We start from the raw sequence: 23,461 nt of genomic DNA, 5'->3' as shown, positions 1-23,461 counted from the left end.
TGTTTTACCATTGTCCCTAATACCATCCGAGAGTCCAATTGGGTGGGTGGAACCATCCAATTTGCCTTTAACGACCAATTTACTAGTTTACAACTTGCACCGATTTAATTAATTCAAGCCTACCACGAACAATTATGACAAAAAATAATGATCATAAATGGTTCCAAACGGCATTTTATGACCCCGAGATGTATCTCCTAAAAATATTAATACTTTTCTACACCGGGCCCCGAAATCTCAAAAATATCTCAAAAAACGTGGATATTAGCCTTCAATTTTGAAATTTTTTGATTTTTTTTTTTGCCCGGAAATAAAAATTGCCGAAATGTTTACCATTGTCCCTAATACCCTCCGAGAGTCCAATTGGGTGGGTGGAACCATCCAATTTGCCTTTAACGACCAATTTACTAGTTTACAACTTGCACCGATTTAATTAATTCAAGCCTACCACGTACATTTATGAAAACAAATAATGATCATATATGGCTCCAAATGACATTTTATGACCCCGAGATGTATCCCATAGAATTTCAAGACTTTTCGACACCGGGCCCCGAAACCTTCAGTTTTGGATTTTTTTTGACTTTTTTTGCCCGGAAATAGAAGTTGCCGAAATGTTTACCATGGTCCCTGATATCCTCCGGGAGTCCAATTGTGTGTGTGAAACCATTCAATTTGCTTTTAAACGGCCAATTTACTAGTTTACAACTTGCACCGATTTACCGGTTTACAACTAACGGCAATTTAATTGACTTGCAACGAACCCGACTTGAACCGAAATTGACCTAAACCCATTTTAACCCGTCAAAACCCAAATTTAAACCGACTTGTTGTTAACCTGACCTAAATTCAACCCAACCATTTCCTAACCCGACCCAATTTAACCCAACATGTTACAAACCCGACCCGAAATCAACCCGACTTGTTATTGACCTGGCCCAAACTAAAACCGACTTGTTATTGACCTGACCCGAATTTTACCATACCTATTACTTACCTAACCAAAAAATTCAACCCGATTGGTTACTAATCCGACTCGAAATTAACACGACCTGTTATTGACCCGACCTAAATTCAACCCAAATTGTTCCTGACCCGATTTTAAATCACCTTAAATGCAATTTAGACCACCTTATTATTGTTGATCAAAGCATGCATTTTGTCTTGGGAGACCAAGTCGGTCCATGCAAGCAAAAGAAAGGAGCATGATCCTCAAATTTAAAAGTTAAATATAGTATATATTTGTTGTATGGTCAAATGAGATAATTATCTTCCTAAATTATAGACTATCCCTAGTATATTGCCATATACTTGTATATTTTAGTCAAAGGAAATAATTAGTTTGATCAAAATGATAATTATCTATTTATATTTAGTTGAACCCGAATATGACCTGACTTGGAAATGACCCGGCCTAATTGTACCCTGCAAATTATTGACTTGAACATAACCCGAATTGAATCCGAGAATGACCCGACTTGGAAATGACCCAACCTGATTATAACCCACAAATTATTGACTTGAACCGAACCCGACTCAAACCCGAGAATGACCTAACCTGATTCTAACCCTCAAATTATTGACTTGAATCGAACCAGAGAATTACCCTAGCCCGTTTTAACCCGTGAGAACTCGAATTAAACCCGACCTGTTGTTCACCCGATCCGAATGTAACTCGACCTTTTATTAACCTTACTTAAACCCGACCCAAACCCAATAAGAAGTATGACCCGACTCAAGCATGACCTAACCCAAACCCGACCCGTATAGGTTATGAAATTAATCTGAATTAACCCGATCCGAGTTGACCCGACCCATTCTTACCCAACCCAAAACCCGACCCGTTTATCCGAATCGATAGCTGTAGAAATAATTAGATTAAAATATAGGGGGGGGGGGGATTACTCCGTACTTTCCAGTGTTGATCATTCATAACTCTGGTTCCCGCAACATCTTTAATCCATTTTCTCCACCTAAACTCTATCGGTCAATGCTCAAAGATCAACGGAGAGAGAAAGAAGAGAAGAATGTGGTTGTTTAGCCGAAAAGGGTCGTCTGGATTCTCAGGATATTCGACAGCTGAGGAAGTTACTCAGGAAATCATTGGCAACGGTCTTACCGCCATTGTCACAGGTTCATCATTTTCCCCTTCTTCAATTCTGTTCTTGATTATAAAGTTCAAGCAAAACCCCAGTTATTTAATTGGATTTTCTGAAATATAGAAAGATTTTAGAGTATTTTGAGCTTCATCTTCAATTTTATAATACTGGATTTTTTTATGGGTTTATTCAATTGTTGATGAATATTACTTGCTCCTCTTTTTATTTAATCGCATTGTTTGTTTTGGTATTATGAAATGGTTGAACTAAACCAATTTATTTATTTTGGTGCAAATAGTGTTTTACATAAACCAATTTGTTAGAAATTTCCAAGGAATTCATAATATGCAACAATGTGATGAATTTGTATGGCAAAAAGAAGCATATGTAAGGCAATTATGAACGAAGTTATATAATTTAGCTTGAAATTAGAGTCTTTTGTTTTCCTTTTACAATTTCTGATGTATGTGGATTATGGAGGAAACTCTCATTCATTAAGAGTCAAATCAACAAACATCAGGGTATTCAATTTGTTATTCGCGGTACCATATGCCCCATAAGCCTCTAATCGCTTGCTGTATAGGCTGTCTGTCCTTCGTAGTGAATACAGGACAGGAATCTTGTTAGTCTGTAGAAATTGGAATTTATAGCCCCTCGTTCTCAAATGATATCATATGTAAAACATCAATTGCTGATTTGCTTTTGCTATGGTGAATTTGTTTTAAAATTTTGTAATGTTTATGAGCAGCTGGTCTTAAATTTTTGTTATGTTTATAGTATCCCTTTTCAAAATTTTGTTTTCCAGGAGCAACAAGTGGTATTGGAGCAGAAACTGCCCGTGTGCTTGCATTGCGTGGTGTTCATGTTATAATGGCAGTAAGGAATATGGCTGCGGCTAGGGACGTGAAAGAAGTAATGGAAAGAGATATCCCATCTGCGAAAATTGATGCTATGGAACTAGACCTCAGCTCTATGGCTTCTGTTAGAAAATTTGCTTCAGAATTTAACTCTTCAGGTCTTCCACTTAATCTGCTTATGTAAGTCCAACTGATGATATAGCTGAAAGGATAGTGTGATAAGTCGGGCCTTTTTCTCCTTTTAGATTACCATTTAAACTGTGAAATTGAGACACTGACTAGGAGTAGGCTTTAAAGCATGCTTGACTTATTTATTCCTCTACCTTACCCTTGTTTATTCGGCATTGATTCAGCCTAACCTACTTGTATACCAGTATATAGCTAGAAGAAATAATCTAGATGTGTTCATTGCCAAAAATAATAGAAACCCTTAGATGAAATGATGCTTTCATATCAGAGATATCCTTCTAGGTGGGTCAGTTGAATTTTGGAGTCTGTTTAAATGCAAATATAATACAGATACAGAACTGACAACAGTGTAGGATCTACCTTATCTGCATGCAAATAGATAAGGCACAAGGATCCACAACCATCTTACTGGTGCATCATGAATTTGTCTTGGCCTCATTGCACTTTCCATCATGAATAAGAGTTTTCATATTGCAGAATAGATATGTTTAATGTTTCCCTTATATATTGGTTCTTGTTTTCTATTTGGACTAACACTCACAGATAATCAGTCTTCCTTTACTTTTTTATTTTTAATCTTTCCTTTTCCTGTCTTCAAGTAACAATGCTGGCATAATGGCTACCCCTTTCATGCTTTCCAAGGACGGGATTGAGTTACAATTTGCCACCAACCATTTAGGTAAGGCAACATATCCATTAATGATAGTTGGCTTGGATTGGGTAAATTTTGATTATTTTGATCTTGACAGACTGCTTATAACTATAGATTCTTGAAATGTCAGTCACAGATTGGAAAATTATCACTATCTTTCTGGTTTTTAAATAATTTTTTCTATTGAACATACATGTATATTACTATCTTAGCACATTTGACTCTTGAATATTATTGATCTTCTTCTCTTGGCCTGTCATTCAATAAGCTTACTTTCAGTCCTGGTAATATCTTCAATAGGTGTAATCTGTAATAAATCCATCTTGCAGGACACTTTCTTTTGACAAATTTATTGCTTGAGAGAATGAAAAGGACTGCACTAGATAGCAATAGAGAAGGAAGGATTATAAATGTGTCATCACGACGCCACCAGCTATCATATCCTGAAGGAATTCGTTTTGGCAAAATAAATGACCCCACAGGGTACATTTTGTCAGAATATGATTCAATTGTATTTGTAATAGGGGTTTTTTTTTTAGATCTGATTTGATGAAGGCTTGGTGTACATTTTTACGATTCATTCAAACACACACATAACTATACGTCTATACTAGCATATTAGATTTACCGAAAACTAACTACTCCGTAGCAACCTAAAATATCATTATGCCCCATTTCTCATTGTGAAATTTCTCTGTGATCATTCACAGGTATCACAGCTTATCTGCCTATGGTCAGTCAAAGCTTGCAAATGTTTTGCATGCTAATGAACTTGCTAGGCGTTTAAAGGTGCGTAGTTGTAGCTGCAGATAAACACGTAAGATATACTATCACAAAAAGAGATCTTATAATTACAGCCTCTTGAATACATGATCAAATATGGTCATTTATCTATTATAATCTAGCCATTTGCCCATTTCTTAGGGGTTTTTGGTTCCCCTTGACATAGCATGTCTTGGGTAATTTTTTTACACCTTTGAGCTATATTGATACAATGTTGTCAAGATGTGAGCTCTCCAATACTATAATAAAAGGAATTGTCAGAGTGAGATGATTGTAATAATGTCATTTGGAAGTCTTTCATGTGACACTACTTTGTTGTGCAGGAAGATGGGGTGGAGATAACAGCCAATTCAGTTCACCCAGGAGTTGTTGACACTGATATTTTTCGCCATCACAGCCTTTTTAGAGGTAACAGATTTTGCTCCATTGGTGATCTGTTGATTGAAATTTGGTAATTCACTAGCTCAAAATTTTCTTAGTATTCAATATTCATCGAGGCCATATTAGAGAAATCGTATCTCCGTGAATATGGTGTTAGGGGTCATACTCCTATTGCCTTTTTATCCCTTCTGTGTTTTCCCCAAATTCTGTTATTCTTGTGGTATGATCCAAACCTCTTTTGAATTCTTGAATCCTACAGTGCAAGATCATCATTTGATGTATTTATACCTTTTTTCTTCTCTATCTGTGCAGGTCTAGTTAATCTCGTTGGCCAATTAATTGTCAAAAGTGTACAACAGGTAAATGCTGAATTCACATTCCTTATGTACAGGAACAGCTAGTTAGCAAATTGTTTTGTAGTTGGCAAGGAAGCATACACATGTATCAGTTGGATTCATTTCGCAGGGTGCAGCAACAACATGCTATGTAGCATTACACCCCAACGTGAAAGGGGTTTGTGGAAAATATTTTGGTGATTGTGATATAACCAAAGCAAGTTCACAGAGTAACGATGCTGATCTAGCAAGGAAATTGTGGGATTTCAGCACAGATCTTGTCAAGTGAATTACCTTGTATAGAGAGTACTAATTGAAAGTGGTAACTAGGTGTTTTAAAGGAGAGGTGTATCTCATGATGACTCTTTTTTTCTTGTGTACCTTTAATAGATTTTGTCATAGCTTGCAAGGGCAGTATACAATACATCATACTCATATATACTTAAGCAGGTAGTTTGGGTTAGACATTTTACAGTTCAATATTAAAAGTAATCAACAATAGTCTTTGCAACCAAATCAACTTTGTTTACACTAATACCTGGTGGAAATTGTCGGGTCACAAGTATATAATAATAAGATAAAAAAAAATGGTTGTTTTTTAGAAATATTAGTTAGTTTAAAAAATATACTTATATATATTAAAAAAAAATACGACTCAAATTAGTTAACTAGCCTAACATCGGCTCTAAACAGGCCAAGCATATTTCAGTATTGTGGATACTGGGTAGCATCATCATTGGCACACACGCAATAGACTTGGTTCATCAGCTTAGAAGAGCCACAGAAACGTTTCTTTCATCAAATATGACTGCTGTCAAAAGTAAATTACAGTCTGAATAAGTACATTTCTGTACTAATTTAGTAAATGTACATAAACACGGTAACAACATTACTACATAATAATATATGGACAATTACATCAGAGCGGGTATAAACGGGCTCCAAAGAGACTGAAATCCCTTGGCTAAACAAATTCTGAAATGCCTGACTCCCTGGCTGTATATCCAAATTAGGCTCCTGTACAACATAAACTAAACCATACAAAATCCCAGCTTGATTCTAACTTGTCTGAGATGACCAAGAAAAACGCAGGTCCATCCAAAACTTTGAAACCTCTTTAGAACTGCAGGACATAACTTTTGTTGAGCTGATTTTAGAAGTCTTGTAGATTTAATGATTCTACAACAGATCAGAGTTCTGAATTTGTACAAGGCATGACAGCTTACTTTGCCATGCACCAATCACCTCCCATATCTAAATTTTCATTAGCAAAGCCAAGTTGAGCTGCAAATCCCGAGCTGTGATGTTGCCACCAATGCAGATTAATCCACAACATTTGCATTGAAGCTGAGGAACTTGCCAGAACAAGGGGCAGAAGATTATCTGAGCCATATCATTTCTAAAAGATCAATCCCAGTTTCAAACATCACCCGAACTCTGTTCCTCATTTTCCCTTTCAAAAATCTTAAGGCCAAAACAATAGAATTATTCGGTATCTAGGGGCAAATGAAACTACAGGCCATGAGTTCGACTAGGCAATGTTGAGCGGGGACTAAATTCAACAGAAGGATTTAGCTTTACATGCTCCCGCAAGAGCTGCTTGGATACACGATCAGCCAACACCGTGCGTCCATTAAATGGGTTCCCTTGATAGGGTCTTTCTCTTTCGACCTGCTTTATACGGATTTCATTTTCAGAACTCACTAATGTTAAACCATGGGGTCCAGATTGCATCCCTCGAAGAATATTTGGGCTTGGATCATATGGCCCGTTGAGGAAAACACTGTTTGGAGATTTAGGCAATGCACCGAAACCCTCTTGCATATCATGAGACTGATTTGAATGGTGATATGGAATAGCACCACTAGCACCAGTGAGGGGAGTTGATGAGCCCGACGTAGTACGAGGGCTGGATATAGGAGAAGGTGACATCATACCATTCAGGTGCTGAGGTGACCTTGGATGCAACAGTGGGCTACCAATTGGTGAAACGGGACAAGATATGTTCCGCGGAATGTGATACTCACTAAGAACACAAACAATTAAAAAAAAAGGACCAAAATCAGATCATAATATTACATGCATCATAATATTAAGTAATACTTACTCTCTTTTTTTCCCACGATCGTGGAGAAAAAAAGATTCAGTTGGCGTCAGTACTCAGTACATAAAAATTGACCAACTGCATGAGCAGAAGTTTAAGAAAAAAGAGTTCAAATGAAACCTGGAGCGAGGTCGCGCTGGTGAAACCCTGGATGAATGAACAGCAAGTCTTTCTGAGTCCAAGCTGGAAAGATTCCTCTCAAGTCCAACCCCCTGAAGATGATATATGTGACAAAAGATGAAACTGAGGTCATTGTAGAATATGTGGATCCACTACATTATTTTAAAAAGCAATAAAGATGTCTGTAATAGGGTCCACAGGGAGACACCATCTATCCAATAAAGAGAGCCAACCATCCATGCTAAAATGCACAATCTCTACGAGATGTCCATCAGAAATAAAAATTTAATAAAATAAGAAACAAATAAGGAAAAAAAAAAAAAGAAAAAAGAGGGGTGGTGCAGGAATTTCAATCATTTTATGGCAATTTGGATCAGCGAAGGCAGAACATCTAAATAAATGGAAAGGACTAGATAACGACATAGAAAATAATACATACCAAAGACCTCATCCCATTTGAAGCACTAATTGGAGTGTCAGTTGGCTCAGGACTTGGAATAGGCCTCTCCAGAGGAACAGTATTCTTGACAAATGGGTGCTCAAGTAGCTGAGCCGCTGTGCAACGCTGTTGTGGATCTCGCTGCAAACAGAGCTTCACAAAATCTTTTCCTTCATCAGATAAATGATCCGGAATAGCTGGTAACTCTTTGCTGTTACCAATTTTGAACATAGCAGCAACCTGCAAAAATCAGCATCATGTCAATGCAAAGGACACATATACACATTAGTGTTATATGACAAACTGACACAGATGATGATCATATATAACCCACAAAAAGAATGGAAGCATTATTAAAAAATAATAATAAATAAATAAATAATTGGTGAAGATAACAGCTTCAAAACAGATTTGATTTGTAAGATCTGACACAGATTAATACAACCATGTTGGCATCCAGGGAAGGGTATAACATACCTGGAGTATGCAGTGAAAACATGTGAATTTTCATAAGCAAAAGGCGTGGTTACAAAACTGAAACTCATAATCTAGATCCCACAACAAGCACCCAAAATATATCATAAACAGTTACAGAGTTAAGGCATTGATGAAGATATTAAGAACATGAGAACCATCAATTGAAGCTTAGCTTAAAGACTAGGGTAGTTTCAAATAACAGACCCAAAACTGAGCATTGAACATACTCCAAACCACCCATCAAGGTCCTCGTTAATTGTCATAAGTGATTTTAACAAAAAAAAAGATATATAACAGGATTTTATTTGAATATCAACTTTGTATAACTTAATTATAAAAGCACAGACCCCTTCATATTGACTCCAAGGTGGTTTGGTTGTTGCCATTTCCAAGACTGTACAGCCAAGGCTCCATATGTCAACAGCAAGGTTGCAACCATTTGAATTTTTTATAACCTGCATTTAAAAAAAAGAAAAGCTGAGAACACAACGGGAAAACAGCTGAAGTTATGGTTGGAGATCACATTCAGATGCTAACCTCTGGTGCCATCCAGTATGGGCTTCCCTTGAATGACAATGGGCACGACTGTCCAGTGATCTGGAAAAACAATCATAAAAAGGGTTTTTAAATTTCTGACTTTCCTTGGAAACAAAGGTGATCTGAACAACCCTGAATCAACCTAATATCTCTTATCTATATTTTTCATGGAATATCCAAAGTGGATACAGTACTTACATGCTTTGCCATACCAAAATCTGCCAACTTAACACGACCATTGGGGTCAACAAGTATATTTGCACCTTTGATATCCCTGAATAAGACAAGGTAAACATAAATAACATAAACTCTTTCCTCCACTGAAATTGCAAAACAGAACTTCATGATACAGAATAGTATCAGACAACTTAAAACATTCGTCTAACAGATTTCACCTATGAACAGTGTTTTTTCCATGGAGGAATGCAAGCCCGGATAGTATTTGTTGGGTATAACTACGTATTGCAAGTTCACCAAGCTGTCCATATTCTTGTAAAAGCTTATAGATAGACCCACCAGACACAAATTCCAAGTATATATACAATTTATCATCAACCTGTAAAAAAATAAAATTAAAAGGTTTTATGAAAATGAAACAATAAAGAAATGGTAAAAGTAAATGCTTATAGAGTCATAGTATCTATATCCTCGTTGCATAAAGCTATACCTAAAAAGGCAAAAAAAAAAAAAAAAAAAAAAAAAAGGTATCTACAATTAATGCAAAAATGAAGGGAAAAACAAGTGTACGCTCTATAAAATCTAAGAAAACATCTCAGACTTACAGTTTCTGAACCATAATACTGCACAATATTTGGATGTCTAAGACGCCCCAACAAAGCAATTTCCTGCACAAGTGGTGAAAACATTTATATTAGCAGATAGTCACGTTTTTATTATATACAGGCATACATTAAGAACGGATAGCGGCAGCATACAACTTACAAAATCAAGGGAATACAACAAATGGTGGAAATACTGGCAAAGTTTCAAAGTTGACAGCCCAGCATAACAATCTAACACTTATTCACACTTTACATATTACGTAAAAATTAAATAAACAAATAAATCACATTACAGTGAACCTAGCATAATAACCTGAAACCCAGTCCACACAGCACAATTATTCCAGTTTTTTGCACTTTCCTGCACATTTTGCGATAGTTTCACACTTAATTATAGATTTTGTGGGTTCAAATTATTTAGGTAATATAACCATTTGGTGCGCCATTAAGCACACCTGTGATGTGCCAGAGATCTTCTTGCTCTTAAGTATTTGAACAAATCTCAGACAAGGGGAAGAAGCTTATGGAAGTAGGCTCACATGAACAGCCACCTAAAGCATCGTACAAACTAGAGATTCCAATTGCACCAAATAAAAATAAATGATGAGTTGATGACCCGTATACTTCGTATTAAGCAAGAAAATAAAACCTCTGTGGCTTGTTCATGCACATTTTCAATGCAGCAAAATACTCCAAGGCTACAATGGGAGAGGAGGCCAAATACCTGTTGAAGCTGCTTTGCACTTTCCTTCGACTTTGGATCATCAGAAAATAGTGTAACCTCCTTCATGGCACACATTTCACCCGTTTCACTAAGTCACACATATAAATGACTTAATCAGGATATTGTCCTCAATATGTCCATCAATTAATGAATATATATAAAAATAAATAAATAAATAAATAAAATAAATAAAAAAAAAAACGATAATTTAGAATGGTAACCACCTATTAAACCCAAGATATACATGTCCAAATGTTCCTCTACCAAGTAACCTCCCCTTTTTCCAGCGTGAAGTGGGGCTCGGAAGATTCTCTCCTCTAGCTGGGCTTCTTGGAACAGAGGGAGATGTGGCTGCTGAATTTCCATGGGAGAATGGAGAAGGAATTGGAATGGTTACAGGAGGAAGAGGCAAACGATGACTCTGTTGTTTTCCATCATCACCCCAGCTTGCATGCATTTCAGATCCCGAACCTACAGCTCTTGGATGAATAGGAGTCACAGCACCACTTTGAACTCTAGAACTTGGCCCTGGGCTAGTCATTCTGGGACTAGGTATTGGAGAATACTCTGGACTGCCTCTGCTTGGTTGTTGCCAAAACAGCTGACCTGATATATCCCCTCCCATAGAATTATGGCCAGAGTTGTGGCCTGAACCTGGACTAGAGCAGTGACCGGATCCAAGTAAAATAACATCAGGGTAAGGTTTACTAGCCCAGAAGGCAGCATTCAACACTTGCTCAGAATTGGGAGTTCTTATTGGGCTTCTGGAAGGACTAGACATCGAGCTGTCAGGAGCACTACAAAAAGCACCATGTGGGGGAACCTGCAAATTGGGCACACCCAAAGGCCTTCTTCTTCTTGGGACAGCACTCGTACTTTGATTGCTCAATGAAATACTAACAGGTCTTTGTGCTTCTACATGATCAATTTGAGGATTTTGAGCAGCTTTGAATGATTGATCCTTGTGCGCACTAGGAAAAAGAAAAACAGTAAATCAAATTGTCAGTTTTCTTTTATATATGTCTTCGTTCAAAAACCCTGGAACAAAGAGAAAAGAATGCCAAAGAAAATCCATAACAAAGGCATCAACGAAGGGAACAGATAAAGTTCATCCTCACCTAGAAGGGCTTCCAGCAGTTGCTCTTGCCCCAATGTCAAGGTCCAATGCTTGGGGACTACATAGCCGCGACTCAGGTCCACTTTCTACAGAGCTCGCACTCGAAACAGAAGCAGTAACCAAATCACTGTCCAACTCTGCAGGATCTGCCCTGCTCCTAATGCAGGAAGGTCTTGGAAGAGGGAGAAATAATGATGACTTGGAGCTCTTTTCTATTCTTGGTTTTGATGACAAACTAATTCCAGAGTCAGTGCGACTTACATGTGCAGGATGCAGACCAGGAAGTGGAAGTGGCTGGGCATGAGGCCTTTCAGCAAAACTTTGACACCTCCCAACATGTTTAGATTCTTTCGAAGGTGAAGGGGATCTGGACTCCGCCCTAGATTGAGCACCCCTCTCTGAAACTGTATCGATGCAATGTCGACGAGATGCTCCTGAGCTACCATCTAATTTCACATCAGATAAATTTCTGAATTTCCGTCGTATTGCATCAAGGATTGTTTCATCACCAGACTTTTTCTTTGCTTCTTTAGATGATGTCTTCCCCCACCATGAAGGCATAGCTTTGTTTTCAATTAACTAACTAAACCAAGTCAAGGGAAGATTCTCTGGTAACAAGTCCAGTCCAAGTTCATCAAGTTATACAAGTATAAGTTATCATAGTACGTCAACACAATTAATTTTGAGCACCAACATAAACCTCCATAAACACTTCAAGTTGCAGCATTGTTACCGATGGTTGTATTAACTGGATTTGAGTACAAAGTAGAAACAATTTCAAAAGATCACCTGGAAATAATGGGGGGAATAATAGATCAATGACAAACTTCCTTGCTAATGTGGAATACAATTCAGTAATGCAGTTACAATACACACTGCTTGCAAATTAAAAAGAAAATATACTAGATCAAACCAATCAGTAATCAACCCTACTATCAAACCGCAAAATTTGGTGAACATGATTTATGCAAAGACATGGACTATTGATAAAGCTAAAATGAGGAGTGACATTAATATAACTCTTTCCCGATATATCATTCAAAACTTGTTTATCCATTGTCCAAAAATGAAAGAAGCTACCATACTGCTTCTCTCAAAAACAAAACTTAAATTCCATTCATCAACTCACTATATTCTCTATCAACAGGCCAATGGACATCTTAACCAGGCACATATTACTATTTCAAGGTCAAGACTATCGATATTCCGTAAGGTAGTGATAGGTTCACACCTACAAATTTAACTAGACAAACCCAAGAAATGGTAACTCTAATATTCCTAGAATGGAATCAAGAGTACACTAACAGGAGATCCTCTCCCAAAATGCCTCCCATTAAGTTAGAGATATTCCAAAACTGCTGCCAAATAGTCCACATAAGTACATAACACATAAATACCCACAAGTGTTCTTAGAGATGGAATGATCAACTTATCATCCTTCGGCAAATCCCAAATCGACACCCACCCGAAACCCGGGGTAAGGGAGATGGGGTGGGACGGGAAAGCTTTACTAGTTTACTCTCCTTGAAGAGTTCAAGGGTTCTGCGTCACCATATGTGCTGAAAAATTAAAACTTGACTAATTCCACAATTTCGACCCATAACAAATTAACTAAATTCAAAGTTAGGCTAGATTTCTTCAATTATTTCAAGTCCATTGTCAACTCCAATTAATTTTGAAACCAGGTCTCCGATATACCATTCCATAAAAAAATAATTAAAAATAAAAACCTAATCATTGTAAGAATCTAAAGTTCCTAGAACGTCAAAGACAGTCTTCAAATTTTCCAAACTTATCCAATACTTAAATAAACAAAATTATACGAGTAACTAAAACTACCCAGAAAATTAAAACCAAATTTAAATAGAATTTCAACATTGAACACTCAAATTATAGCATTTCATGTATATAATAAGCTCGATCTGAACACTCCCAGAAATAAAAACAGATCCAAAATCAAACAGCAGTAAATTGAACTAACCAAAAATCAGCACCAAATTGACGACGAATCTCAATCATTCCATTTCCTTAGCTTCAACAAAAACTAACTAAAGCAGTAAACTTTTCAAGTCGAAAATTCAAGCAAAATTGTCCACCATTAAAGGCGTTACACTGAAGCAAAAAATAATAATAATAAAAAAGAATTATTAAAAAAAAAATTGTATAACCTGAGAAATCAAGGGTTACAAACCTAGTTGATAAGACTAAAAATTAATTGATTAAACTGAAAAGGGTGTAAATTGAACTGGAAATTCAGCGGAAAATGAAAAATGAAACCCTAGAAATCTTTAGCCAAAAAAATGTAAAATTATAAATTCGGGAAGAAGAAAAAAACTAAAAGAGAGCAAAAGGATTGACAGATGTAGAGAATATGATAGAATTTAGAGTGTTTTAGAGAGAGAAAATGAGAAAAGAGGAGAGAGAAAGTGAGTGTTGCGTTGTTTTGTGTCTCCTTCCTTGAGCAATGGAAGTTTTTGTCTGAGCGTTGATTTTCCGCTTTTATTTTGTTTTTTTTTTATATTAATTTTTTTTCATAATTAAGTTTTGATATAGTCAAGCTCATCAAATCTTTTCTTCTCATTACCAAAAAAAACATTGATTTTTTAATTTGGGTCCCCTAGATGTCATAAGCAAATGCTTTGGAGGAGAAATGATGTGACTACAAATTTTAAATGGAAATTGTTGATTTATACATGGAGTATTTAAGTGTGTTTAAGGAGTGATACGGTATCTGATCCGAACATGAAAATTCGCAGATGTTTTATATTTAGCAGTTTTTTGGGTTGTGTATTTCGTGGGTAACAAGTCAATTTGGCGTTTCAAAATGAAAATTGTTAAGTATGGTTGATCTATAACCGACTAGTTAATGAATTGAATACATAGGTAGAAAACTACTTAATCATTAGGAAAACAACAGATACAATTTAATATATTGGGTTCGAACCAAAGTGAGACCTTCATGGTTATTGGCTTAAACCTAACATGCAATTTTATGAGTGAAAATAGAATTGATCTTGGATAGGATAGTCAAAATTATTGTATTAAACTAGTTCATATTATATAAGAAAATTCCAATAACAAATATAGTCAATGGTACAGACAACGGTGCCTACATGCGAATTTGCTTCCGAGGTTGAGCAGTCTCAATTAATTGACTGTTGGTCCATAGAAATTAAACGTTGGTTGAGCCTCCTTAAATGGCCTGAGATGCATGCAGGGAGATCCACGAGTATGTGCGTTTTTTTAGAGGATATAGTTGAAAGATAGCTCGTGCCCAACCTATTTTAGGGAATCAGCCAAGAGGTGTCCCAAAGTCTTATTAGAACGCAGGATTGGAGCTTTCCAGTTTGGCAAGCGTCTTATTATTTGTTTCGGAGACGTTTTGGTGGAAACCAAAAATTTTAAGTGAATAGAAAAGTTATTTTTTACGAGAAGTATAGGACGTAATTGACATTTTAAAGGAACATATCTAACAAATGCCACATGGTAACGTAACACTTGCATTTACAAGAGATTGCCAATAATAATAATAATAAATAAATAAATAAATATATAAAAATTCATTTTGACCACAAAATTAAATGAATTTTTTCCCCTGATTTTAGAAAACCAAAGTAGTAGGCTAGTTGTAGAATAATTGTATAGTGAATTTGCGCTAAGAATAATGTTCATTAACATCTATAGCACACTTGTTAAAAGAAAGAAAATAATAATAATAATAAATCTATAGCACAATCTCACACATAAAGCGTTAATGTCAATTAAGAGAAACATAAAACATGTCGATTCTATAATTAGCACAAGAGATATGTTTTTTGTTGTATCCCATATATTGTCCTAAGTCATCTTGATCGTCCCTTGCATCCAACTCTCAAATATTGTCCTAAGTCATCTTGATCTTCCCTAGCTTGCATCCAACTAACTCTCAATGTTTGACAAAAAATACAAGGTTAGACTTTAGCGTCACATGGAAAAAAGACACATGATAAGAGGGTGACAATATAGTTGGATTCACTCGATCATGAAGGAAAAAAAAACTATCAATACATTACATCATCAATTTTATAATAAGTGATGTATAAAGAGTATACCTCAGCTATTATTCAATACAACTATATTAAAGTAGAAATAATTATATTAGCATTAGTTTCCAAAAGACCAAAAGCGAATTAGACGGCTGTTATTTTTACATAAAAAAAGTTTGACTAAGTGCATGCACTAAACTGATGTAGTTATGTACTATATATCAATTATTTGTAAGTCTTTCTTTCTTTGATATTTCTATAAGTAAGATCTTAGAACTTTCTTTGAAGATGTTGGCAATGACGACTATATATTTCATTTTTGTATTTTGGTGCAATGTCAAATTTAGATTGTTTCACGATAATACTTCGCACCGAAGTATATGGTTTACAATTAGTCTATATCATTAATTCATTATCTTTTGTGCCTCTTCATTTTATGGGAACAATAAGAAAAAAAAAAATTGTAAAAAATTACTCCATATCATATAAATTGTTGTTGGACTCAACACTGTGCTCTTCTCATGTCATTTTATTAAGAAATAAAAGTTAAATTAAGGAATACCAAGACTATCTAAGTTAAAAACAACAAAAACATATTCGAGATAGGGCGGTAGATGATGAGAATCTATCCCATAAATTTCTGGAATCGAAAGAAAGCTCTGACCCCTTGTGCTATTCCTCACTCTCTGAATTGTAAGTTTTTTTTTTTTTTAATTTAATCTAATTTGTAACTTATTTGAATGGACTTTTTTTTTAAAAGGATGAATAGAACACACCAATTATATTACTTCAAGATAAGTTAAGTTTATATAATAAAACAAAAAATAAGAGCAAATTGATCTTTGTTAACAAAAAAAATTATCTAATTTTTATTTTAATTTTTTAATTTAACAAAAAAACTTATCTTATTAACAAAGACTAGTTGGGCATGCATGAATGCATGTGGACTCACGGAGTACATACGCAACTCGGAATCCATATATGGGCCTTATAAATGGGCTGCAAAGGACTTTATGCAACATCATAAGAGTATATTATCATGCTTCTTTTTTTTTCTTTTTTCTTTTTTTTTTAAATGTATTATAATATTCTGAAATGAAAATTTGATTCTGTCAAAAAAATAAATTAATGTGAAAATTTGATTTTTAAATCAAGAAGTCATGATTAATTAGTATATTACGATTAATAAATTAACTAACCTAATAGCGAAATTATCTTTCTTCTTAAACGATGTTTCTCGTGCATTAACACAAGTTTTAAATGATACAAGAGCTTAAAAACCATTCTTTGAAGGGAATGAAGCCATCCATTATCCTTAATTTTTGTACAAATAATTGATACATAACTGTGTTACAAAACTGAGTAATGAGACTAATGACTCAAATGAGACAAGTCCTATAACAAGCAGGTACTAATGTACTATATACAACTCTTTTGTACACGATTTCGTATCATAGGCACATAGAATAGTTCATCCTTCTTTGAAATTGCATTGATAGAGAGAGTTTTGTTGTGTAAAGTTACAAAGTTGAAGAACTAATAGCATCAACCTCTGATCAGAATCAAGCCAATAGCTGTGACAACAAGTGTGGATGGAACTCCAAATTTAAGGTGTCTCCAGAAAGTGAGATTGTATCCCAAATAAGGGGCTTGTCGAGCCTGTTCGCACACGATTAAGTTGGCTGCTGATCCTAGGAGAGACAAGTTTCCTGCCACAGTGCTTACCCAAGCTAAGATCAGCCATGCTTTTCTTTCTTCTGATGCAGATATTGCTGCCGCAGATGCTGCTACTTGTCCTCCTAGCAACAGAACTGTAAACAATATACAGTATTATGAATAACTCGAACCACATTCTTATCTAAAATGCTATCTATACATAATACATGCCCTGCAGGGTTCACAACAAGGCATTCACACAATCAAGGATGCTATATTAGTATGCATATGTGAAATAATCATGTAGAAACGGAAATTTTCTGAGCAGTCTGCATCAGATTTATACTGTGAATCTGTGATCTAAGCTCGTTCAGTTTGTGACTTTTGTCAATAACAACGTAAGATTGACAGACTGCAATTTGCGAGTAGATAATTTGAGCAACAATTCACAATTGTCATTTATTTCACAGATAATAATACTAAAAATTCGAAAGCAAAATAAAAACACAGGCTGATGGAGAATAAGAAGCTTAAATAAACTAAAGGTTTCTGCAGGTAAAGGCTAGTCAAGAAAAGTTAGACAACCACGCTGTCATTACAGCTTGTGTTATAGCATTATGTCGTGTTTAGGAAATACTCAGATAGGATTATGACGTTTAATGAGCTCTAACAACAAACTATTATAGCTTATGTTACTATGCTAAGTTGCTGAATACAACCAAAGGTCTATTCCTCCAACTCGATGATCTTAACCACGTATGAATCACCAAGCTTTTGGCATATGACAACTTGATCATGTGATTTAATGATTCCCAGTGCCTTCCCATGTTCTGTTGCAGCCTTCAAGACAGTTTCGTTGGTCGCACTAGTTGAGTCAGCTGGGTGTCCAGGATCAGCAAGCATGGGGAAAAGGCCTCTAACTATCAATGACTGCCTTGCTTCAAAGAGACCAGTAATACTCCATTTTAGTTGTTTGGTCTTAACACGAGGGATCACAACAGAGAGAATTGGCATTGGTGGCCGATATTTTGCAAGCAACCTTGCAGCCTTCCCAGAAGAAGTGAAGCAGATGATCACAGACGCCTTTGCCTTGATGGCAGCACTCACTGCAGAACCACTGATGGATTCAAGGTGAGACATTGTCTCTCCTGCATACTTAAAAGCTTTCTTGAAGTATCGTTCTTGATTGAAAACCTTTTCAGCCTCAAAACAAATCCTGTCAACAGTTCTAACAGCATCAACAGGATATAAACCTCGGTGTGTCTCAGCTCCAAGAAGAATTGCATCACTACCATCTAATACAGCATTAGCAACATCAGTTGCCTCAGCACGCGTAGGTCTGAGGTTATTGGTCATACTATCAACAACACTAGTAACAACTGCAGGCTTCCCTGCCATATTGCATTTGTGTATAGCAGCTTTCTGAAACAAGAAAACCTTATGAGGAGGAAGATCTATGCCTAAGTTACCGCGAGAAAGAACAATTCCATCTGCTTCTTGTAGTATTTCATCAAAATGTGTCAAACCCTCTACATTATCAATCTTGGCATATATCTGAGTCTGACTGAGATCACCTAAACTCGATAAAAGATCCCGTGCTTGGCGAACATCTTCTGCATGACGAGTATATGACAGTGAAAGAATGTCGATCTTGTTTTGGACACCCCAAGTTCTTATAACCTCCTTATCCTTCTCTGACAAAGTAGGCTTATCAATACGAACTTGTGAAGCGTGCAAAGTAAAGAGAGTTCCATCCAATGTTGCAGAATTATTGATCACACATACCACATCATCCCCTTTCACCTCAGATACCTGCAGCCAAACAGATGTAGTTTCGCTTCCATTGAACAAATATTTACCAATAAAGATCATATCTCCCTTCTTCACCGCCTTTGCGAGTCCATTAAAGTTTATAGGCAACAGTTCCGAGGAGGCTTCTGTTCCGAGATCAGGCATAAGTGTAACAGCATTGTTTTCCTCAAGAGAGATTTCTTTCCCAGTCTTGTTAATAATTTGCAACTCAGGCCCAACTGTCTCGAGCATGACAGCACAGAGTTTGTTAGTAGTCCTAGCAGCGGCCTTTAAATTCTCAAGAGTCTTACGATGAGTATCCGCGTCTCCCCATGAAAAATCAAATCTTGCCACTGACATCCCAGCCTTTAGCAAACTGGAGATAACTTCAACAGATTCGGACCGTGGACCAAGAGTTCCTACAATCTTTGTCAATGCAGGGAAAAACGAAGATTTCGATGGCTCGAGAATTGATGCCATCCTGATAGGCTCTTCAAGGAGAAAATTGGCGGAAGGCATGATTGAGAGAGAAAGGGGTCTGTGGGAGAAGGGAAAAACGGCCTAGGTTTTTTTTATGAAATAATATCTCTTGCTTATGGAGTAATATTTATAGGATTAAGAGCATAGGTTACAAACGGTACTATAGCTTGGAAAATAAGGCCTATACTTTCCTAAACGGCTAAACCTACTAGAAATCTAATACTTCGTATATATTATACTTCTTAAACAAGATATAAATCTTCGTATATATGGAAAGTATTTTATATTTTCCAATCCTAATATCTCTGATATGACCGCATTAAAAGGGTGCACTTATTATTTAGGGACGGAGAGAGTAATTAAAGATCTGACCATCCGAAGCACAGCCAGAATTCAAGAACAGAAAACTATGTGAATCTGTGATGCTTCTGCTCCAAGAATAGTTACCGAAAACTCAATAAGGATGCAGTGTAACCCTTTGCTTATGCTAGAAACTTAACCTAACCCTAGTAGTGGGATTTTTTTACTAGCAATTTCACAAGATTCAAATTTTAAAACAAATATGAGAACAAGTAGAAAGTCATACCAGTTGGAACATTTGATACTAAGTTTGAGAGGACTAGAATGACCAGTGCGAGAACTGCAATTCCACCAACACGATCAACCTGAGAATGCGGCTCCATAATGTCCCATACTTTGCCAGGAATGCCTGTCTTGTTGAATCCATCAACCGTGATGAACATTCCACAAAAGAATATCAGAAGTGAATATGAGACCTGGTTGAGAAGTTAGAAACAGGTCAGAATGCAACCTACAAATTTCAGTTAAAATTCACTCCAATAGCTAAGAGTCCGTGCAAACTTGAATTTAGAAATTGTAACCTTCTCTAGTGAGGGGCGAGCATCCTTGAAATCAAGAACTACAAGAGCCAGTGCAGCAGTGATCGCAGTCCACGACATATTTAAACCACAGAGCAGAGCAATTAGCATGCCTAAGGTAACAAGATAAACACATATCTTCCAAATCGTGTGCTTCCACTTTTCACTAACTACTTTCCCACTTAAGAACAGCTTCAGTTGTGTAATGAACTCTCCCTTTACTGTTTCAGGAGTCTCAGCTTGGATTGTTTCATCGACCACCATGTCCTTAGATGCATCTGACATTCTTGAAGACTCGAAACTGTGAAATTCAGTATCAGAAGATAACCGATTTCTTAGATTATCTGCATGATCTGAATGTCCTCTTACACTAGGGGAACTATGGTTATCCAATACTATAGAATTGGAAGGAGATAAATGAGACGACATTGTTGCAGGTGAAAATCGATGAGAAGTATATTCTCCTTCATTAACCACCTCAGGAGCAGCATCTTCCTCATCCTTGTGAACTGACAACAGCTTCCAAAACATGCCTAATACGATCAAGGCGTTAACCAAAACACCCACAAGCATAGCCGGTAACAGTCCTACTAAAAACGTTCCGAATGATATCTTACTTAGAACAGCTATAACAAGATTTTGGGGGTTACCAATTGGTGTTGCAGAAGATCCAATATTTGCACTAGAAGCAAGAGCTAGTAAAAAGGGATGAGGGGGCAAATTGTGTTGCCTAGCAATCTTCAATACAAACTCAGTCAGAACTACACAAGCTGTATCATTTGTGAAGAAAGCACTAGAAAGAGCAGATATCAGACAGATTCTGAAAATCAAGTCCTTAGGTCCTCTACTTTTCCATTCAACCAATTTACCCAAGTATTTGAACATATCAGCTCTTTCAAGATAAACACTAACTACCATTGTGCCAAACAGAAGCCCAAGTATCGGAAGATCGATTGCAGCATATGCTTGATCCGGGGTTATAACTCGAAAAATTACCATAAGCATGGCTCCCAGGAGTGTTCCTGCTGTTCTTCCAATGGGTAGAAAAGGGACTGCAGGGAAAACTGCCATTACCCAAAAGACTGCAAAGGCAATTGACCCTAAAACCACCTTGACTGTAGGAGCCAAAGCCATTTTTGCTGATCTAACAAACTCTTGCTACTAACTCTTATCCCCAAATGTTCAAAACATGATGATCACAACTTCTTAGTTCAATTCACAGTTAGCCTGAAAACAGAAAGCAAATTAAAGCACTATATTGGATCATAATCACTCCACATATTAAAGTCAACGTTGTGACATGCAATGCTGACAATCATTGACAGAAATAAGTCTTATAATAATAGTATAGAAGAGAAATCTATGGTATTGGTAATTTCCCAGATTGATTCGTTTCACACACATGAATAATAAAACCGTTAACGAGTCAATATCTGTAACACATTACAATATCAATTCCAGTCAAATTATTACACCATATAACCCTGAAATTCTGAATACACATCTGGGGAAACGTTGCTGCACCATTCAAAATTATTAAAAAAGAAATATGATCTTAGTAACTTGTACAAAGACTTTCTAGCTGAAATTTGAAAAACCAAGAAATACCCAGATCAAAAAATTCAATTTTTTAAAGCAGCAAAACTCAAAGTATTCACAAAGTAGGATTCAACAAAGAATCTCACCTGCAAGTCTGCAACAAAGAAGCCACGCACAAACTAAGTTTTCTCAGACGAACAAAAGTCAACACTATAGTATATTACTCAGTATAAAGTTGGCCAAAATCAATGAAAAGTGATTAATCAGCATTTTATGAAGATAAATTCAACTGAACCTGTGACACTTTCTTTTGATGATTAAATAAATATAGGTTGATTGTTTTATATGGGTGTAACTATAAAATTATACTCACTTTACTTGTGACAGATCTTGTGGTGGGGCAGACCACAGAGAAGAGAGAGAAAGAGGTTGCAATTTTTGCATATTGCATAATCTAAGCCACATGTTCAATGTAAAAAATGGTGAAGCTTGAACATAAGAAGCTACTGATTGAATTGATTACTTTTTTGGGGGGATAAATCCAGATTTGGTTTATTGTTGATTTCAGCAGTTGTAAAAGAAGTCACGCCATTTTGAGAACTGTTAGGTTGTGAATAAGAAAGGGGTGGATAAGGTTTGCAAATTACAGCAATCGGATTTATTACATTGAAAAACAATTCTTTAAACGATTATTTTCTTCTAATAACCCGTGTTTTATTTTTTGGGTAACCCTTTCTTGGACTTTTTGCATACACTTGTATAGTTGTAAACACGTCAATTTCTTTCAAAATTTAGATTAATTTTTGGGATCAAGATAAACCCCCGTCTTTTTCTATCTTGAAATTTTGTGATATACTAATATGGTTCAAGAGTTGTACTTGACTCCCTTCACCATTTTCTTTCAACAAGCAGTAACAAGAGGATTTTGTTTAAGGTTTTGGCAAATCGGCCAAGCCTTGAGCTGATGTCTATTTGTGCTATTTACCCTACTAGATACTACAATCACATAAGCATCTGTGTCACTGTGTGAACGCTAGCTAGTGTCTAGCATTAAGGCCACACCAATGAGTCGAGTTGGCGGCCAACATTATTGAGGCCTAATGAAGCATTAGCAACAAGGCTATAATGCTAAGCTCTTCATAATTATTGTCAATCGCCGTTGTAACTTGTGAAGCATTTGTTGCCGGTGATTATTTGTACCTATTGACTTTGAGCGTTGTCTCGTGGATCATAGATAGCTATCTTTTGGAATGAGACAAGCTATTGTTTTTTTTTTTTGACAGGAGAGACAAGCTATTGTTGAATTATACGGAGTTGAATAAAAGTAAAGAACACGTGTTGCTAAAACTTACATACAAATTCATTGTCATTCTTACTATCTATAACCGCTTATCAATTGGGCATTAGAATCGGGATTATAAACCCTGCTTTTGACCTGTGTATGCAGTATGCACAATTGCACATCATCAGCGTGTTATATGGCTTAATGAACTAAA

The 23,461-nt window shown here is 36.2% G+C and overlaps 4 protein-coding genes across 8 annotated transcripts; 1 reads left to right on the top strand and 3 right to left on the bottom strand.

The window, feature by feature from the left end:
- Positions 1 to 1,904: 1,904 nt before the first annotated feature.
- Positions 1,905 to 5,763, top strand: LOC110729627 (short-chain dehydrogenase TIC 32, chloroplastic-like). Of its 3 annotated transcripts, none has more exons than XM_021909381.1 (8): positions 1,905 to 2,133; positions 2,905 to 3,136; positions 3,745 to 3,824; positions 4,127 to 4,280; positions 4,508 to 4,586; positions 4,904 to 4,988; positions 5,274 to 5,320; positions 5,427 to 5,763. In XM_021909381.1, the coding sequence occupies exons 1-8, from the start codon at positions 2,028 to 2,030 to the stop codon at positions 5,583 to 5,585; spliced, it is 942 nt and encodes a 313-aa protein (XP_021765073.1). In that variant the 5' UTR covers positions 1,905 to 2,027; the 3' UTR covers positions 5,586 to 5,763. The 3 variants fall into 3 exon arrangements, with proteins under 3 accessions (XP_021765073.1, XP_021765075.1, XP_021765074.1); XM_021909383.1 differs by having other exon boundaries at positions 5,382 to 5,763; XM_021909382.1 differs by lacking the exon at positions 5,274 to 5,320 and having other exon boundaries at positions 5,353 to 5,526.
- A 297-nt stretch (positions 5,764 to 6,060) lies between these two features.
- Positions 6,061 to 14,216, bottom strand: LOC110729626 (mitogen-activated protein kinase kinase kinase YODA-like). The gene is made up of 12 exons (XM_021909380.1): positions 13,578 to 14,216; positions 11,598 to 12,385; positions 10,704 to 11,450; positions 10,480 to 10,567; positions 9,756 to 9,818; positions 9,369 to 9,529; positions 9,172 to 9,247; positions 8,974 to 9,033; positions 8,784 to 8,891; positions 7,960 to 8,199; positions 7,521 to 7,612; positions 6,061 to 7,322 (listed from the first exon to the last, which is right to left on the bottom strand). Exons 2-12 carry the CDS (start codon positions 12,155 to 12,157, stop codon positions 6,809 to 6,811), a joined length of 2,709 nt encoding a protein of 902 aa, XP_021765072.1. The 5' UTR covers positions 12,158 to 12,385; positions 13,578 to 14,216; the 3' UTR covers positions 6,061 to 6,808.
- A 2,678-nt stretch (positions 14,217 to 16,894) lies between these two features.
- On the bottom strand, positions 16,895 to 22,635 carry LOC110729624 (silicon efflux transporter LSI2-like). 3 transcript variants are annotated; one of them, XM_021909377.1, is made up of 4 exons: positions 22,339 to 22,635; positions 20,430 to 21,653; positions 20,135 to 20,324; positions 17,167 to 17,432 (listed from the first exon to the last, which is right to left on the bottom strand). In XM_021909377.1, the coding sequence occupies exons 2-4, from the start codon at positions 21,558 to 21,560 to the stop codon at positions 17,167 to 17,169; spliced, it is 1,587 nt and encodes a 528-aa protein (XP_021765069.1). In that variant the 5' UTR covers positions 21,561 to 21,653; positions 22,339 to 22,635. The 3 variants fall into 3 exon arrangements, with proteins under 3 accessions (XP_021765070.1, XP_021765069.1, XP_021765067.1); XM_021909375.1 differs by lacking the exon at positions 22,339 to 22,635 and adding an exon at positions 22,112 to 22,324; XM_021909378.1 differs by lacking the exon at positions 22,339 to 22,635 and having other exon boundaries at positions 16,895 to 17,432; positions 20,430 to 21,560.
- LOC110729625 (pyruvate kinase 1, cytosolic-like) lies at positions 17,451 to 20,121 on the bottom strand. Its single transcript, XM_021909379.1, has one exon. The coding sequence runs from the start codon at positions 19,585 to 19,587 to the stop codon at positions 18,004 to 18,006; it is 1,584 nt and encodes a 527-aa protein (XP_021765071.1). The 5' UTR covers positions 19,588 to 20,121; the 3' UTR covers positions 17,451 to 18,003.
- Positions 22,636 to 23,461: the final 826 nt, after the last annotated feature.

Source organism: Chenopodium quinoa, unplaced genomic scaffold (genome assembly GCF_001683475.1).
Source record: "Chenopodium quinoa cultivar QQ74 unplaced genomic scaffold, ASM168347v1, whole genome shotgun sequence".
Taxonomy (NCBI): domain Eukaryota; kingdom Viridiplantae; phylum Streptophyta; class Magnoliopsida; order Caryophyllales; family Amaranthaceae; genus Chenopodium; species Chenopodium quinoa.
The sequence above is the reverse complement of the archived record's forward strand: the minus strand, read 5'-3'. Positions and strand labels throughout refer to the sequence as shown.

Bases quoted from the DNA above. Each gene is read 5' to 3' on its own strand.
- LOC110729627 (XM_021909383.1), top strand. From the start codon at position 2,028: ATGTGGTTGTTTAGCCGAAAAGGGTCGTCTGGATTCTCAGGATATTCG. The intron at 3,137-3,744 runs GTAAGTCCAACT...CCTGTCTTCAAG, and splicing joins CTTCCACTTAATCTGCTTAT to TAACAATGCTGGCATAATGG. The intron at 4,587-4,903 runs GTGCGTAGTTGT...TTTGTTGTGCAG, and splicing joins AACTTGCTAGGCGTTTAAAG to GAAGATGGGGTGGAGATAAC.
- LOC110729625 (XM_021909379.1), bottom strand. From the start codon at position 19,587: ATGCCTTCCGCCAATTTTCTCCTTGAAGAGCCTATCAGGATGGCATCA.
- LOC110729624 (XM_021909377.1), bottom strand. From the start codon at position 21,560: ATGGCTTTGGCTCCTACAGTCAAGGTGGTTTTAGGGTCAATTGCCTTT. The intron at 20,325-20,429 runs GTTACAATTTCT...CTTCTCAACCAG, and splicing joins CTCGCCCCTCACTAGAGAAG to GTCTCATATTCACTTCTGAT. The intron at 17,433-20,134 runs GTATGACTTTCT...TATTGTTTACAG, and splicing joins AGTATCAAATGTTCCAACTG to TTCTGTTGCTAGGAGGACAA.
- LOC110729626 (XM_021909380.1), bottom strand. From the start codon at position 12,157: ATGCCTTCATGGTGGGGGAAGACATCATCTAAAGAAGCAAAGAAAAAG. The intron at 11,451-11,597 runs GTGAGGATGAAC...TCTTTTTCCTAG, and splicing joins ACTGCTGGAAGCCCTTCTAG to TGCGCACAAGGATCAATCAT. The intron at 9,530-9,755 runs GTAAGTCTGAGA...ATTTTTTTACAG, and splicing joins AGTATTATGGTTCAGAAACT to GTTGATGATAAATTGTATAT.